A 17,767-nucleotide genomic window follows, 5' to 3' on the forward strand; every position below is an offset into this window, starting at 1 on the left:
ATCTTTTTACCATATTTATTGTCTGATAATCAGTAATCACGGTGACCTTCGTATTAATTTTCGAACATTTTTATTTTTATTTTTTTCAAAATTTTAGTTCAGGTCGTTCAAAGGGACATTTGAAATGAAACAAATCCGTTTTTACAATTGCTAGTTTAATTTGATAACAATTTTATAACTCTCTTCCTAGAAATCACTACTGCACTACTGGGGTATCTGTTACTTGTTTTCCAAAATAAATTTGTAAAAAATGTTTCTGGAAAGATTATATCGTTATGTCGTCAGAAAGAACAAGTTTTTGCGTTTGAAATGTACAGGCCGAGCTTCTGTTTTTTCTATTAGCATTCAAAACATGTCGATTTCAAGATGTAGGAAGTTTTGTATATTTTTCAGCCAATTTTTCCAGTAACAATCACGTCATCTTTAGTATGGTAAGCAGTCTAGTGAAATACTTAGATCTTTGGGAATTTTATTTTCATACTTCACCCACAGTTTATAGTAAGTACTGTAGGTACCAGTAAATATAATGCAACTTTTATGACGTCGATTAGCAGAAAATTGATTCTCTGAAGTTTCAAATCGACTGACTCTTATCATTAATCTAGCTCACTTTACACAGAATACTCTACAGATGAATTAATTTAAAAGCTTGTGTATACCTGAAAATTTGGCAAACTTCTAACCCAGTAGTTTGAATGGTGCATTACAATTACATCAAGAGGACAAGAGGCTAGAAGTTTACGAGAAAACGGTATAACTGGCCCTAAGTCATTAACTCGATTTCACGGCGTAATATATATATATATATAAGTATCCAATAGCCATTTCATAAAACAGCGAATAGAATTTAAGCAAAGTAAAAGTAACCCGACAAGTATGATATTCGCCAGTATAGATGTAACATACGTAATTACTTGTATTTATATAATTTCAATAGTACCTGTATTAATGATAATTATTGTGAAGCTTAATTTATAGAATAAGGAAAGATGACAAAAAATCATTCAGCAGTCATTTTTTGTCCATTAGATAATTTTGAATACAACAGATATTCAGTATTCTCGAATTCCATTATTAATTTATGTATCTCATGTATCACGTGTTATATATTTTCTTCATTTACTCTGGTCTTCTACTCTAATGTAGTAAAATAAATCATTTTAACCACAAATTGTCAATTAGATACGCGAGTATCTCTTTCAGTGTGAAACCTATATCAAAATGTGCGAATGTTTATTACTTCTATACATGAAAATCATCGTGAACAGAATAAGAACTTGCTGCAAAATTCATGTCAGTGAATTTACGGTGGCATCAATTGGAGTCAGAAAAATTTGCATATTTTGTATAAAAAATTTTATTGTATAAGATAATGGGAGAACAGAAAAAAGGAAAAATTTGGAACCACATTTTGTTAACTCACCATAAAACTAAAATAGAATACTTATAGTTCGTAAAACATGATCTTACATATCAAGGTTCTAAATATTATTCAGTTCAGATAATATGATACACTTAGATTAACGCTTACATGGAATAAGGCACGAGTCTTCGGAAATTGAAATTTAAATAAAATATTTCTTCAAAAGTTTTACTAATCAATTACAGGTGTGTTCAATTTCTTCTACTGTATAAAAATCTTTTTCTATAACTCAATTAAGGCATTGATTGAAGACTCAGTACTAAATATGTTTGAATGATGAATTATCAATACGGTTTTTCTTATGTGTGTATTACTGAAAATGACTGTAAATATTTACAAATATCAAATGGTTTCCCAGACGCAGAATGAAGTTTTTGTTTATAAAAAGGAACATATCTTTAAAATTGGAAACCTCCCTGCGGATTCAGGTCTGTGGCTTGAAATTCTAACTGCCCATTTGTTGTTGTCGGTGCAACACTCGTATCTTCGGCTTCCTGAAAGAAGTGATTTACTTTTTAGTTACAGATAGATTTTCCATAAATCGGTACTTACTTTTGGATAAATTCAGAAGTCAAATAAGGATTTCTTTTACGACAAGTTTCATGTGATAAAAACTGCAAGAATTCTAGTGTGAGCTTACTAATGAATTTGCTGCCAAATCGACGCTTTCGAGCCTATGAGTCGTAATTTTGGGGACTTTCGATTTACGGAAAACAACTTTTCAAACTTCATAAATCAAGATAATTTTTAAATTATATTCTATCGCGACGATATTGATCAGATAATTTCAATAACAAATCTTAAATGAGGAGAATTATTGTTGACGACTAGCAATAAATGTTTTCTGCGATAAATGAATGGGAAATTATTCAAGAAAAACTGAGATTTGGGGATTAGAGAGAAGACAAGAATTTGAACACCTGAAAAAAAAGACATATAAACGTTTCTCACCCCTTCTGAAAAGAATGTATCAATCAGAACCATGGCCTGCTGATAAACTTGTACGTTTTCATGGTGTTGAAGAGCTTCCAGTTTATCAAGACCCCCAACTTCTTCAATTAAAATGGCGACACGGTCGACTTCACCCATTTTCTGAGCAGCATTGAGAAGGTTTTTCAAGCCATCCAAAACAACAAGCACAGTCTTCCAATCCTTGGCCTCCAAAAGCGTACAGAAGGGTGTCAAGACTCCAAGCTGTACAAGCAGCGCAAGTTGCTGTATTGAGCCCCCTGAAGTCAAGTTTGTTACGGCCCAAGCAGCCTCTTTTTGAGACTTGAAGTCACCCTGATGAAAATAGAAAAGACTTTCAATTCGACATAAATAAACCTCTATACGTAAAAGCAAACTGGAAAAAATATCAGTCATGAAAAAGTGAGGATAATTCCAACGGTTAAAACTTTTTCCCACAAATTTCTACATTTTGCAGTTATCTGTGTCTCGCCACAAGGTAAGAGCACCTCATAAAAATTTGATGAAAACCACCAGCCGTTTGAGGATGCCACTCATCTGGATAACATGAAAACCTCAGGGAGATTTCATTCGATATGGAAAGATCAGACAAATGTCTGGGATTTCAGTGAGTACTCACATTTTTGCTAAAAAAAAAATGTCGCGTAGTATGGTCTTAAATGCGATATTTCAATTTACGAATTATAACAATTTAAAATAGCTGTTTACAATTGTTTCCAACACCTGCTTGGAAAGTTCAATTCAAGAACCTGTGCAGCATGCATGCAAAGTTTATACTGAGACCGTTCGAAATGATTAAACTTTGGTGCTTTTTATCCAATTCTAATGTTTCAGGGTTCTAGGGTTCATTTGTTCACCATCGAAATCTTCAAAAAACAGTGAAATTGCTCAGATTCAGATTCTGGCACGTATTAGGGATGGTGTTTCATTCGTGTATCCTCTTACTAGAGTTTTTTCTATGTTTCTTTTGATTTAAACGTTCTAATTGATCCATCCTTAAGAGCAACTTAAATTCAATATTTCTATTGTATAAATACTAATAGGTGATTGGCTGACTGTTCCATGTCTAAGTACAATATACAGTCGAGCAAAGCACATCAACACATGCTCTGATTTGGAAGATTAGCAGTTTATCCATACAGCAAAATAATCAGCCCTCAGTCAGGTCATTAATTATGGTATAGCTTACAAATTGAAGAACTTGTAAAAGGGGAGGTAGTAGGCCGGCATTGATAACGTGTTGAATTTGATCAGAGTTTCCTGCAGTGATGTTGCTAATTGTCCATGCAGCTTCTTTCATGATGTTCATTCGTTTGTGTTGCAACAACATGGCTAAGTGTTGCAATCCTCCTGCTGCAATTATCGCATCTGTCTGAACATCATTGCCTGTGACAATATTTCCAACTGCTCTGAGCGCAGGAGTAAGCACACTTATTGTAGGGGAGGCTAGCAGTTCAACCAGCTTTGGGACAACTCCAGATTCAACGACAGCTTCTATCTTGTCGTTTGAGCCATCGGTCATATAAGAAAGGGCCCAACACGCATCAGCTGTAATACAATGATTGTTGTAAGATAATGGTAAAAATATTTAACCCCTTATCTTCTACTGTTTGGAAAGAGGCACTTGTAAGATTTTGCACAGATGAAATCTTTTCTCTTCAATATTAGTAATGAATGAAAAAATAAACATAGGACTCATGTTCGTAAAAGGGACATTGTAAGAAGTAATTCAAATAACATACGTGCCAAGTTTAGAAAAATATGGGTGAAAAAAGTGTATGAGAAAAGCTTTTTAAAGGTAGAGAGCTTGTTCTGAGCGAACCAAATCGTAATCATAATGGCTAAGAGTTCGGAGATTGCAATTGCAATTGCACCACAGCTAGTGGTTTGTTTTCACTGAATCCTCTTTCTAGATATATTACTAGAAATGTCTCAGCCAACTTTCTAGCAGTTGCTTGTTATATATTTAATGTTTGTAAAAATGAAAGTAATGTTTTATTTCAGCCCTAGGAAAGCATTAATTCAACGTAAATGGTGTCAATTGAGGTAGTGAGTGTGACATTTAAAAATCAGCTCACTCAAATAGTGCAACAATGAATGTTGCTATCTCAATGTAATCTCTGATTGTTCAAAAATTCACGAGTGAAACGCATTTCCCACTCGTTTTAAACAGATGACGTTTTCCCACAACAAAGAATCAAATTGGAACCAGAAAATGGATTTCCTCAATTGTGTTTAAAAATTATAATACGCTGACTGAAATTACATGGCAAAATAACTTGTGCCTGGGCACCTCTATTAGTGTTGATTGAAATAAGCAATTGCTCAAGCAAAAAAACATGTATTATAATATATTAGTTTTTGTCAGTAATGAAATTTTTCTCATATCAAATTTTGGTGAGCAGGTATTCATCTGGGAATGGAGATCCTACAATGATGCAGCAGCCTAGCACAACGATCATTCTGTACCTAGTGTTCATTTATTTACCAAATCAATTCTCCTTTCAAAAGATTTCGGAACTGATTTATAAACTGCAACTGCATCGACTCAAGTGATTCGTACCTTTCGTGAATTTATTGCAAACAAATCTAATAGAACTTTTACAATTTCACTTACCTAGTATATCGTCATCTGGATAGCTAAGGAGACGATTTAAGACTGGCAGACAAGCTTTGATATTTTCGAAGTCTGGTGGTGGATTTTTGTTGCGGCATAAATTCGACAATGTCCAAACAATGTTGCGAACAAATGTTACCTGTATAAAAAATTTCACTAGTATTTGACCCAACGGACTTTATCTCAAATGAGTGAAAGGCGCACTAACCTTCGTCAAAATACAAAGCATGAAAAAATAGAAAAAACCTAGTAAGATATAATACTCACTTGAGTATCAGGCTTCACTAATTCCAGAAGCGATGGGAGAGCTCTGTGAGCTAGAACCAGATCACGGGCGACATGTCCGTCACCGGCGATATTTCCTAGTGCCCAAACTGCCTGCTCGGCCACATTTAGAGATGGAGATTTGAGCAAGGCAGTTAGACGAGGAATTGCGCCGTGTTTGATTACTACGTTAGTTTGCTCTGATGTACCTGAAGCCACATTGGTTAAGGCCCAGGCAGCCTCAAATTGAAGAGCCGGACTGTAACAATATTTGGTTAGTAAAGATTATTGTATTTTGCTATAAAAAAAAAAAATCCACACATGATCTCCAACAAATTCCAACACATATATATATATATAGATAGTTAAGTGGGTGAATTATAGTAATTTATACCCAAACAAGGAAAGTATGAATTCCCAAAATTTACCAACTTTTCCAGCTGTATACTCATATTTGAAAACCACTTGATAATGTTTGTCAAAATTTTGCGGTGAGTTGCCATTAGGATTGACGGCAACACGATATGTTTAGGTAAATGAAGAAGAGAAATAAACTGACTTGTGATCATAGCTAAGGAATTCGATGCAACGTGGAACAATGCCTTGGCGAATCATGTTGTCAATTGGAGGCTTTTTCTCTCTGCTCAACATCTTGCGACAAGCCTGCGTAGCCTGAAGTTGAATAGGCTCATCGCTAGAATTCATGCCAGCAATAATTTCTTCAATACTCATGTTGATTTGAACCGCAGTCTCATTATCCCCTGGGGGGCTCTGCGGCTCAGATCCAACACTGATGTTCCGACGTTTCAATAGCTGATCATCTCTTTTAGCCTTACGCAGCTCAACCGAAACCTCGTTCCTCCTCCTTCGAACATCCTTGATAAGAAAAAAAAAAATATAAAACAATTACTTGTACAGTTATAAACTTACCAGATGTGAGTAAATATCAAAATCGAATACAAGCAATCGTTTTAATATTTCTGCATAATTTGATGACATCAATTTGGTTCATCAATCGAATAAAATTGAGATCCAGAATTATCTACGTTCTTTTGTTAGTTCATGATACAAAAAAGGTACAAGTTGTGCAAAAAATATGATATGATTTTGAGTAAGAAATTGCGAAAACTTAGTTTTTTCATATAGTTCATTTTGAATTGTCCGATATCAACAGAGTGAACACCACATTCAATAACAATAAGGATGCCGATAACCTTGTAGAGCCAGGTGTTCAAGAGATTAGTCAGGACTTGGGTGTATTTGGAAAACAGAATTGTGTAAACATGTGGATAAATATATGTCTGTATAGGAGATTAAAAGTATACAGGGTGACCCAGTACCCGAGGACCACCGTGCACTGACAGATTCCTTGCATGGAAATAAGACTGAAATTATTCTTGACAATTGTTTTCAAAGCAACGGTTTTTTAATTAGAGTCGTTTGAAGTCCACCAATCACAGCGCAGATGGAACTGTTGTTGAACAGTACTGTGTCGGCTTAATCTATGAGTACCGTGTTACAAATTGATTTGTCACTATTAAACTGATACAAGTTTTGTTTTAGACGATTATCAATATGTTTGGAAAAAAGTGATAGTAAATTATTTGTCGATACATTAGGGTTCGATATTCTGAGATATCAAAGCAGAAATTCATTCAAAATGATGTTGAAAATCTGGTATGCATAGATTGAATAAATATATATGATAAATGACATTGAATTGCGGATAAAATGGATGGGTAAGGAATAGCAATCATCATATGGACTTAAATTAATACGACTTGCTATAATCATTTTTTAGAAGACTAAAACTATTGAAGTTTACATACAGCAGAAAAAATTAGATTTCGCAGACTAACCTGAATGTGTAGCAAAAACCTTTATAAATTCTATCACAAGGGTGAACAAAGTTTAGAGTATTTTTGAAGACAACAGAATGAGAATTACTTGATAAAATCAAATACGGCGGTATCTTCTAAAAGTGCTTTGCCATTGTTAAGCGTGATGCCGAATTCTCACTGGGATCTTTTATATTCAAGCATACAGCACATAACTCAAGGAAATTTATTTCCTTTATATTTATTTAAATTTAATACCATGAAGAACTTTGGATTCGAACTGTTACGATGTTAAAAAAATAAAAGTAAATAAATTTTGACAAGCTCTGTAACATGTTTAAATATGGAATATATCAAGGAATCAAATTTTAGTTTCTTTGATAAGATTCTGTTGCTGAGAACATGAGGGAGTACAGAACAAAGAAAAATTGTTAGAATTGTATAATACTGAGACTAGTCGAGTTAAGTAGAATATTTCCAGAAAAAGTGAATCAGGTTTTCTGGATAGAAATGAAAATAAAGAAAAGGCTATTCTGAGGAAGAAGTTTTTTGAAAAAAAAAAATGAAATAATTGAGATACAAATAATAGCAAAATGTACGCACTTCATGCCTGCTGTTGTTCTTGAATTTGGACAAGCGTCCGGATGCTTTTCCCTCTGAGGCCGGCATTGTCTGGAAGATAAGACGTTAGTGATACATAAGAAATCAATTCTTTAAAAAAAAAATTTATAAAATTGTTGAGAAAGACAAAAGTGACGGTTACTTGCATGTCGACCCGTGTTGATTTTATTTTTGAAATAACCGTTAAATCCTTGAATTCAAAGACAAACAAAATAACCCAAATGAAGTGCAAAAGGACTGAGTAAGAAGAATATAATCCTTATACGGGAAAAGAATGAGATATACGTTGAATATAAATCGCGAGCCCGCGCGAAAATTTGCAACCGTTCGTCAAGCGATGGCCGACTACGCTCGACTAGCATCGGAGATTTGAAGATTCAGATTTCGGTTTGGACCTGTTGCACCGTTGACCAAATGCCGCATTTCACGGTGCGTTCCGAAATTAGTTGACAGCGTTAAAAACTCCCTAGGATCGAAGCTCAGCTACTCACGCCTGAAATGCAGAAATAACATGTGTCAAAAAACCACACATTTATTTGCTGATTTTCGGGATATGAGTAATTTTGCTGAATTCTGCTACGAAAGAGCGATGCACCCTTGAAGTTTGAACCCTTTCAGTTGGTTCGTTCACTTAATATGGGTAGAAAAAGAGTAAGTTTGCTCGGTCGGTAAGGGTAAGAGTGCTACAAAGTCTCAAATTAGTTCCATATTTATAGGCCAACTTCCAAGTTCAAGACTTCTTGCTTTCCTGTCTCGTCTTATGTCAGAAAGAAAGTCAGAAGATTGATAGCGTTTTCCACTGTTTGCACTGACTGCAATTTCCCTAGTATTAAACCAATAGAAAAAGCGGGATCCTAGTGAAATCGTACTTAGTTCATACTCAGTGCAACCAGTGGAAACGCTATGATATAAAAGGAAAGCAGCCTTGAACTGAAACTTGCGGTTACTATTCTACGTCTTTGTCTTATGACGTCATGAATGCACTCTTGAACTGGAACTTGCGGTTACTATTCTACGTCTTTGTCTTATGACGTCATGAATGCACTCTTCGCGGTATTTTAAAGCAGATAAAAATGCCTATGATCGTCGTAGAGTATCTGTAAAAAGTGTAAATATTCCCCAGAAAATTTGTCTTAGATATTTTTAATTAACAATTGTTTAACAAACGTCAAAAATCAACGTGAAAAGTTCGTAATGTGCCGATAACTTCTTTCTAATAAATATCAATTTGATTTTAGAAATTGCTTGAAGGAGAGATAAGTGTTTTTCACGGTACTTTCCAACAGTTTAGAAATCAACTCAATTACTGCAAGTATATACCATCAAGTATTATTGAAATCGGTTCTTTTCATTTAATGGATTCTTCGTTTTTGATAAAATTGTTTCTTATCGCTTTATTTTATTCGTTCTATAGCGTTACAATTTGTATGGAAATTTTTTTAAATTTTATATTAACTGTATAAGAGTGGTTCAATTTGAATATGAAGTCCTGTAAATTTCAGATTTTTTCATCTAGTCATTTCCGACACTATCACTCGTATTTGTAAAAAATAAATATTTTAATTTTGTTTTTTTAGACACAATCAGCAGATTATAGATTTGAGTTTATTAAACTAGATACCTTAAGTTAATCCATACGTATATAAATGCAGTCTATAATTATTATCCAAGAGTAACGAAAACCAGGCTTTTGAGGAAATACTAAAGAAGAGAAATCTTTTCTCAATTTAATTTACAATGGGTAAGATATTATGATAATCCTAAATATATCAAGAAGTCTTATATATCAGGGTGTTTTATACGAACAGTCAAGCTGCCAAAATTACGGGATACACTTTGCAGCTCACATAATTGGTTAGTTCATTTACATTTTATCATCTGTGCATACAATAATTTTTCACACCTGAGCATATTACTCATGATATTGTTACATTGGGACACATAAATTGTAGTTCACGTAAGGCACGTTCCTATTGTCTTCTTGACAGCATCACGAGCAAGCGGTATATATGAAAGGGAGTACCATGTCATTGCCAGTGACTGTATGATTATAAATATGAGGGCTAATCCAGCTTTCTTTAACTGCAAATAAAACATAACACAGTTATTTTACTTGTAAAAAACGGAACAACAAAATCGGTAATAGAGTGAATGTATTGAAACATCAATTTAAGCTATTTGCTCATATGGAATTTATTTGTAGTAAATGTAAAATATTAAATCAATGATATAAAAATTGAAAACAAGATTTTGCATGTATTAAAGTAATTGGGATCATTGAGTAGAACAAAAATTAGCAATTATATTTGTTTGTATGTTTTGAAGTGATTTACAATGTTCCTTATTCTTTGTCACTTACCGCAATAGCTGCTGTCAAAGTCATTACAATGGAGAAAAACATGAGTACTGTTGCTATAACTCTTGTAGCAGCAAACATTTTTTTAATTTGATTAACTGGCCCCATAAGAAAACAAGTGCTGTTACGTACAAAGAAAAATAAAATTATTAATTTCAAACATGTCCGGTTTTTCCCGTAAGACTTTATTCATATTGTTATTTAGCTACGGAGACTAAGAGCAGAATAGTTGACCGATTCTAAATGTCATGCCAGTTTTCAATCAGTTTAAATATAAAATATGAAAAGTGATTTATACCTTGCTAAAGCGATGATATTTCCAAGTGTGTAGAATATAGCGAAAACTGTGAGTCCGTTGCTTAAAAATAAGGCAAACGATCCAAGGAATGAACAAAGAATACCGATTACAAAGCAAATTGCAAAGCCTTTTATTCGCGTTGACCAACTAAGCGTCGTTGAATCCATTACCTAATAACCAAAATGCGTTTTAATTTTTGTCATAGCATTGATCATAATGAAACTAGAAAAATGTATGGCAAACTAGCAGTGATGATTGAACAAATGCTACTCCTAGAATATCAATTAGTGCTGTGCACGGAACTGGCATAGGACTAAATGTAACGTAAACCCTATTTATAAAGAGCTAAGTTGCAGTAAGTCTACATTCCTTGAAATCTATTCGAAACCATGAATACTTACCATAAAATCTACATGTCCCTAGCAGCAATAGTGAAATAAAAAGAGCACAATAATTATTTTTGTGAAGGTTTGTGGTTTATTATTTAATTCACGGAATTAGTCAATAGATATTTAAAAAACTTAAATTTCCATTTTTCTGTGTACCTGTTTTATGTTGAATTGAAGGAAATTCAATTAGGTAAACACCTACAGATTTGGCAATTTCTAAATACTCGTATACTCAGATACCTCAACTGAATCCTGTACAAACAGCAATTGTGTACAGATCTTTCTGAACCGGAAAAGAGGTTTAAACTGAATATAAATTACTCGAATGAATGAAATGTGTCATGTAGACACTTCTTTGCGTTTCTGTATTCTTCGACTTCGTCAGTTTCAAAGAACCGCTTTTCCATGATTGTGAAATAAGATAATATGCACCGAAAAAATGTTTCTGTCATCACGTTGACAAAACAATAACAAGTAATTATAACTCTCAATGGAAAAAATCCTGAAATTTCAGAAATCAGACAAAGTTCTCTAAGAATGTCCTAACTTTCCTTGAATAGTCTAATTCCTTACAAGTATCCTCCACTCCAGATTGTACCTGATTTTCCTAGATAATGTGTAGCTAAATTCCTGCATTCATCAGAAAAAAAAATAATTATGAATAAAGGAATGGACTAAACAACCTGTAGAATTAATGAAACCCAGTTCTCGGAGAGCAGATTAAAATACAGATGCACACCAATGAAACTGTTTTAAATTTTGTTGTGTAAGATAGCATCATTTTTATACTTGGCCCATTAGAGCTCTAAGTAGTTATTTATCATGATAAAAATATTCTTTTAGTGTTTGTAAAGTATAAATGACATAGTAAGGTGCAGATAGTCACCTGCGTTATGATTCCGCTTTCTTCGTCGCATTGTTCATCACCGCTGAGTGCTTTCCTTAATTTATCCATGGTGAACCTCTCTGTGTTATTTATCGTTTTTTGTTTTATCCTGGTGAAAGATTGTACCTCGTCCTACGATCTTCTGTAAGTGAAAATAACAACATTATATTAGAATTTTGAAAAGTGTGTTGAGTGGATAGGTTACGAACACTCTGCAAAATATTTATATTCAAGTTAACATCATTTCGTGATGGAGATTTGCTTATGTGTATCTAGTAGATTATGTAGGCTTACATAGGATGCTTGCTAAGTTGTAGATGAAAATTCGTGTAAGTGGGTGTCACTGTGTAAAACATTATTTGTCATTTTATAATTTACAGTCAACAGATGACACCGCAAACGTATGAATGTATAGAAGTGAATTTTAAAATGACGTGTCAGGAAACTTTAATGTCTGAAATGCGTAGAAAACTAGTATGTAACAATTCATTATCCGTTTGACGCGTAACAGGAGAAGAGTTTAGATAAGACGGTTTGTGGTGTTTTATCGGGGTAGGTTAGAAAATTAAAATAACATTAGCGCAACCCCTTCTTCGTTATGTATATATATATATATATATATGTGTAGTGCGTACCGCTAAAATACAATGCACGGACATACGTCCGTGATACAAGGTACGAATACGAGAACAGGATTTTGATTATGACTTGTTGCACGTATAATTCCGAGTGACATCGCGGGAGTTTACTTCCCAGTGTTGCCAGATAGCTCAATCAACTTCCCTCCAAGTCTGCCAACATTTACCCCTAAATCCCCCTAAATTGGAAATAAAAATCCCCTAGATTTTCCCCTAATAAAATGGCGGATATGGATGGCATTTCATAAATTTCTCTAGAATGATATTATTTCTGATCAAAAATCCATTTTAACTAATAAGGCAATGCGTGATTTCACTGCTTATAAGATCAAAATAAAACCCCCTGAAGATTCTTTTCCCGTAAATTTTCCCCTAGACGCTTCAAAACTCCCTAAATCTAAGGGGAAAACCCCTGATGTGGCAACACTGTTACTTCCTCTGGACAGTGTGTTCCAAGAATGCGTTCCGAAACTAGCTAGCAGTGTTAAAAACTTCCTAGGATAGATGCAATGTCCTAGGATAGAGGCATTCGACAAACGTCGGAAGAAGTTCAGTGATGCACGACCCCGGGCTAGGTATATAGTTTTATAGCTTTTTCCACTGGTTGTACTGCGTGTGAAATGAGTACAATTTCACTTTGAACTCTGTTCCAGTGCTCATAGCTATTCCCTGACACTGGTACCAACTAACCAAAGTCCAAATGTGATAAAACTGTAACTAAATCATTCAAGAAAACTGTCTAACCATTTGAATATCCCTAGACGAGATATGACAACAAATATCAATAATCAAGTATTGCAGGATCCTCACATTATAGGAGACTATGATACTATTATTTTATTATTACAATTTACTAATACTATTATATTCATATTATACTATATTACACTTAGTTGTAAATACGGAGTTTAGAGCCCCATTATAGGCAACGTACGCCACACCAGCGTACATACAACATAGCTTAGGAGATAGATAAGACTGTAATGCAAAAGATTTACAATCAATATAATATAAAATCAATAGCAATACTGCAATAAACTAAAGAGGGCCGAGACGGTGAAACCTCCAAAAACGTAAATACAAATTATCGAGCATGAAACGCCGTATTGTAGGCAACGTACCAAACGTTCGGAGGTAACGTTGACCTCTATTGTAGAACCAACCATACAGAACGATACCTGAAGAGTTTATCAGTCACGCAATAACGAAACCACTGAAGGTAAGCTAACTCACAGAATGATTCTGTAAGGCGAAACAATAAAATGGCAATCTAGAAAAGTAACGATAACTAGATTATTATTAAAGCATCAACCCTTTAAACTAGAACATCCACATTATTTCTGGAAACGAAAGATAGCAATGATCAAAGTATCAACTCTTTGCAAAGCTTTACAAGATTTCCAAGAAGGCGACCTAAATTATATACGTGGCCACACCGTATAACTAGTCGAGAGACTAACTAGTAGATGTATCTCGACTAAAGTATACTACCACAAAAGGAAATCACACGAAACACGTATGCAACCATATCCTGAAAATTATAACTACCTAAGATCTAAATACTATTTGTATGTACAAGCCTAATCCCGTTGAGAATGAACAACTAACCGCAGCAACGCGACCTTAGTAGTTGGAGTTCCATATTAAATAGAACTAGAATAATATTCCAGAATTCATTACTATTATACCTCGATAAAAACACGTAGAATATTATACTCCCAAAATAATAACTCAGGGTAAAATGCCCTTATATGGCAGCTAACCATTGAACCAGTAAACTAATCCATTTTTCTCCATCATAATATTCTGTAGTACACTAGAATATTCTGGAAGCAAAACTATGCTTCTAATATAACGCCCCATGGCCTCGAAAACGCTGACGCTGTGTGAAATCAGAACCAGACAGAACAGAATAATGGTGTTGGTAAGGCTCACACGAATTCAACACTAGGGAACAACGATCTCGAGCACACGCGCGTTAGACGACCGAAGGCCACCCCATGTCAAGTTGCGTAAGACTCCGAACTCCTTCAGTACAGTTATCAAGGGATCGCGTGCCTAGAGCACACGTAGGCACATTCACTAGCGCGTTGCTCCGACAAACATATACATGAAGCTCATATCCATACTAGAGTGGGTAAAAAAAACAGACTGTTTTTTTTTAATTACTTTATACTCTGAAAAATCGGTTGCTATACACATCTAAAAAATACTCACCAAATATGAGTTCTTAATTTTGATAGGAAGGTCCTCCGCTTTATAGTTTTCCATTTGTTCCTCAGTATTAGAAACGAAAATTTATATCTCTCTATTAAATGTTGGTTAAAAAATATCTCTCCTCACATTCTTGTAGGAAATGGAACGCTCTACAAAAAAGGTCTCGGATAATTTTTCCGTTAACCTCACCGTTTGAAAGATATCAAATGTTTAAATTTGATTATTTTAAGACAAATTTCTGTTTTGCTTATGAATTTTATAACTCGTTAAAAAATTTTTTTTATGAAATGCGCAGTCCATAGTTTTGTAGGAAATTAACTGTTCTACAAAAATGGTTTCCTATGATTTGTCGATTAAATTAAGCGTTTCAAAGATATTCATCGTCAAACTCCAATGGTTGCAAATTTTCGTTCGCTATCATTCGGCGGATTACTTTCTTTCTTCAATCTGGCATGGTTCTATTGTACCTTGATTATTTTGACAATCCTATTCACGTGTTTTTTATTCTCAGGACCCATCGGGTCAGATAGAATTGATCGTCGAATATTATCATCGGGTTTCCTTCGTGGCGTACGAGGTTCATCATGTAAAATTAAAATTTAAATATATCGTCTGGAGATCTTTTGTAGGTAGGATTGGATCTGGACGAGATTGGATCGGTGAGGCTTCTTTGGTATTATTTTCTGTTGAGATAAGGAAACGGTTCTGAGGGATTGTCGAGTCTTGGGTGATACGTAAGTGGAGGCGTACGTGGGGTTTGTGCATAGGCACACTTCGGATGCGTGATCTACCTCTACTTCTTTTCTGGGTTAATTTGTGTTGGGAACCTCATTATTTTGAGTCTGCATGACGTACGTGGGTTTGACCGTGTGCCTTACTCTAAATTTCGGGTCCTAATTTACGGCCTTAGCACCTGGATTTCGGTATGATCGTGAGTCAATATAGACTTCGGTATATATGGTTACTGCTGCATCGCAGGTTTACCTATTGTTTACTTGGTGATTGCCATCGTTACTTGTACCATTCATGTCTGCCACCTTATCTGTCATTTCCGAATTTTAATAAATTGGTTGGGTTTCTAACATATATCTCAAGGGGTGGTGTTCACTATACATATTTTGACGGGGGTAGTCTAAAGCATTTGGTTGCTCGGAGCCGTATATATGTATTCTTTCGTTTCGTTCGATGGGTTTGGCTGGTTTTCTAAATGATTACATCTGCTTGCTACACACACATAAGTCGAGGGTGCTGTCACGCAAAAGCTTGAGCTGAGGTGGGCGGAGCTAAAAAGGTGGAGTCTGATGGTTGGAGTTGCTATTTGTTGATCCCGATATCTAGGCTTGAGGGAAAGTTTTATGACCACGGCGTTGCCTGGTTGGATGCATCTCTGGTACCTACTGAGTCTACGTCCGAAATGGACAATGGTGGTATAATATATTCTATAATGGGGAGTTATAGCAATTTGAGCTGATAATCACGGAAATATTGGGTTTTCACGTAGTGGGTCCTTTACACGATGAATTCATAAATTCTAATAGTTCAGCCCAATCTTGGCATTGCTATCTCGTTAATCCAAGCGCTGAGCATTTATGGTAGAGATTTCTGATTTAATATTTTCGTACGTTCGTTTGTCGCTGCTTTTCCTTTTGGTTATTAAGTAGAATATTAGACGTTGACCTTGCTGTAAGGTAAGTACGTCGCCTATTTCTGGATTCTGTGCCTTCAACTCATCGATGGAGCTGAACAAATGTTGACTGCAACAACTGCAGAGCAATCACTGATGCACTCATATGAAGGTCCTTGGCTACGCTGTGTGCCAGCAGAGTGTCAAGAGGGGTGCTAAACAGGTCGCCTAGTGTTATCTATTGTATCTTCATTCTGTCGTCTCGTTATGAACTCTTTTCCCTTTGCCGAAGGTTAGTGAATGGTATGGTGATTGGTGGTTTCCCTGATATCAGCAAATCGTTTTCCAGATCTAGTTTCGCATTTTTTCTGTCTAAGAAATTTAATCCCAGGACAAGTGACTGAGATAATTTTTTTTATCCCTACCACGTCTTGCGATATCCCACTGATCTGTATAACAGATCCTCTTGTAGGTTTCAGGATATTCGCCTAGGGCAATTAAAATGAACCACCCTGTATATTCGTTGTACAGTTTCGGTAATTCTCCGTCAGCGGGTACTTGACTCGAGGGTGCGCGTGCTATGAGTCCGTATAATATTTCGGTGAATATTTCGTCGCTTCGTGTGTGCTTGTATTATATGAGATCATAGCCAGCTCGATCGCTGCCCCAATCTTGTTTATCCTTCATGGAGTGTTTTAAGTATCCTATTAACACATGATGAGACCTCTCCAGCGATCCGTTGGATTGCGGATGGAATGCTGTAGTTTTAAACTGTTCAATTATTAAATATTTGGCTATTGATTCAAGTACATAAGGTTCCTATGGAATGCTTCTCCTTGATTGGTCAGTACTGCTCTTGGTGCAACGAATTGGCAAATAAATTGTTTCCTTCATTTCCGCTTCCTAAACTGCGTTTCTCCTCTTTTTGAGTCAATATTTCCTAATATTATGGCTTTGCCGCAGGCTAAGAGTCATTTTCCTGAATCTATGAGTTCTTCGTGCTCCTTTGCAAACCAAATTATCGCTCCCTTATTCGTTATTATATTATCTCGAAAGAAACCTCGGTTTGCCCTGATTTTAAAATTGTCGATGTAGCCTACATCTTTCTTCAGGAATTGAGGTTCATCCGGCTGGAGTTTTAAATTGGCGCATCTCAATCTATTTGCTAATTGTTCGGATTTTGTCATCATGTTCTTCTAGTAATTCTGCGTATAACACGATATCATCGAGATATACGAACATCTCTATTCCTCGAAGTCCTGTTGGTCCACTCAACTACTTGGTCCATTCAACGCTGGAAGGTTGCAGGTGCATTTTCAATCTGAACGGTATCCTATTGAACTCGTAGTATCCGTAGTGTCCGTAAGGTGTTGTGAATGCTGTTTTATTTTTATCCACTTCGTCCATCTGGATTTGATGAAATCCGGAGGCTAGATCAATACCAAAAAACATTTAGCGCCGCCTAATTGATCTAAGATGTCCGTGATATTAGGTAATGGATATGCGTCTCCTAGCATTTCTCATTTAGCGATCTATATTCTATCACCATACGCCAGCTCTCATTCCCTTTGGAATCCGGGTTCTTAGGCACTACCCACAACGCAGAGTTGTATAAGGACGCTGAGGG

At 35.4% G+C, this 17,767-nt stretch overlaps 2 protein-coding genes across 6 annotated transcripts; both read right to left on the reverse strand.

Moving 5' to 3' along the window:
• Positions 1 to 1,339: 1,339 nt before the first annotated feature.
• LOC124414654 (importin subunit alpha) lies at positions 1,340 to 8,138 on the reverse strand. 3 transcript variants are annotated; one of them, XM_046895666.1, is made up of 8 exons: positions 7,996 to 8,138; positions 7,715 to 7,783; positions 5,833 to 6,149; positions 5,277 to 5,532; positions 5,010 to 5,148; positions 3,582 to 3,940; positions 2,375 to 2,707; positions 1,340 to 1,917 (listed from the first exon to the last, which is right to left on the reverse strand). In XM_046895666.1, the coding sequence occupies exons 1-8, from the start codon at positions 8,092 to 8,094 to the stop codon at positions 1,822 to 1,824; spliced, it is 1,668 nt and encodes a 555-aa protein (XP_046751622.1). In that variant the 5' UTR covers positions 8,095 to 8,138; the 3' UTR covers positions 1,340 to 1,821. The 3 variants fall into 3 exon arrangements, with proteins under 3 accessions (XP_046751622.1, XP_046751623.1, XP_046751625.1); XM_046895667.1 differs by having other exon boundaries at positions 7,875 to 8,138; XM_046895669.1 differs by lacking the exon at positions 7,996 to 8,138 and adding an exon at positions 7,879 to 7,897.
• Positions 8,139 to 9,319: 1,181 nt separating this feature from the next.
• On the reverse strand, positions 9,320 to 12,414 carry LOC124414658 (vesicle transport protein SFT2A). Of its 3 annotated transcripts, none has more exons than XM_046895674.1 (6): positions 12,297 to 12,414; positions 11,662 to 11,803; positions 10,788 to 10,805; positions 10,387 to 10,556; positions 10,092 to 10,209; positions 9,320 to 9,814 (listed from the first exon to the last, which is right to left on the reverse strand). In XM_046895674.1, exons 2-6 carry the CDS (start codon positions 11,728 to 11,730, stop codon positions 9,686 to 9,688), a joined length of 504 nt encoding a protein of 167 aa, XP_046751630.1. In that variant the 5' UTR covers positions 11,731 to 11,803; positions 12,297 to 12,414; the 3' UTR covers positions 9,320 to 9,685. The 3 variants fall into 3 exon arrangements, with proteins under 3 accessions (XP_046751630.1, XP_046751631.1, XP_046751632.1); XM_046895675.1 differs by lacking the exon at positions 12,297 to 12,414 and adding an exon at positions 11,956 to 12,114; XM_046895676.1 differs by lacking the exon at positions 10,788 to 10,805.
• Between the last annotated feature and the right edge of the window lie 5,353 nt (positions 12,415 to 17,767).

Source organism: Diprion similis, chromosome 14 (assembly GCF_021155765.1).
Source record: "Diprion similis isolate iyDipSimi1 chromosome 14, iyDipSimi1.1, whole genome shotgun sequence".
NCBI lineage: Eukaryota > Metazoa > Arthropoda > Insecta > Hymenoptera > Diprionidae > Diprion > Diprion similis.

Excerpts from the sequence above, each read along its gene's own strand:
- LOC124414654 (XM_046895666.1), bottom strand. The coding sequence starts at position 8,094 with ATGCTAGTCGAGCGTAGTCGGCCATCGCTTGACGAACGGTTGCAAATT. Across the intron at positions 7,784-7,995 it reads ATATCTCATTCTTTTCCCGT|ACAATGCCGGCCTCAGAGGG; the intron begins ATAAGGATTATA and ends CTTATCTTCCAG. Across the intron at positions 1,918-2,374 it reads ATACATTCTTTTCAGAAGGG|GAAGCCGAAGATACGAGTGT; the intron begins GTGAGAAACGTT and ends CACTTCTTTCAG.
- LOC124414658 (XM_046895674.1), bottom strand. The coding sequence starts at position 11,730 with ATGGATAAATTAAGGAAAGCACTCAGCGGTGATGAACAATGCGACGAA. Across the intron at positions 10,210-10,386 it reads AATATCATCGCTTTAGCAAG|CACTTGTTTTCTTATGGGGC; the intron begins GTATAAATCACT and ends TGTACGTAACAG. Across the intron at positions 9,815-10,091 it reads CTTTGACAGCAGCTATTGCG|TTAAAGAAAGCTGGATTAGC; the intron begins GTAAGTGACAAA and ends TTTTATTTGCAG.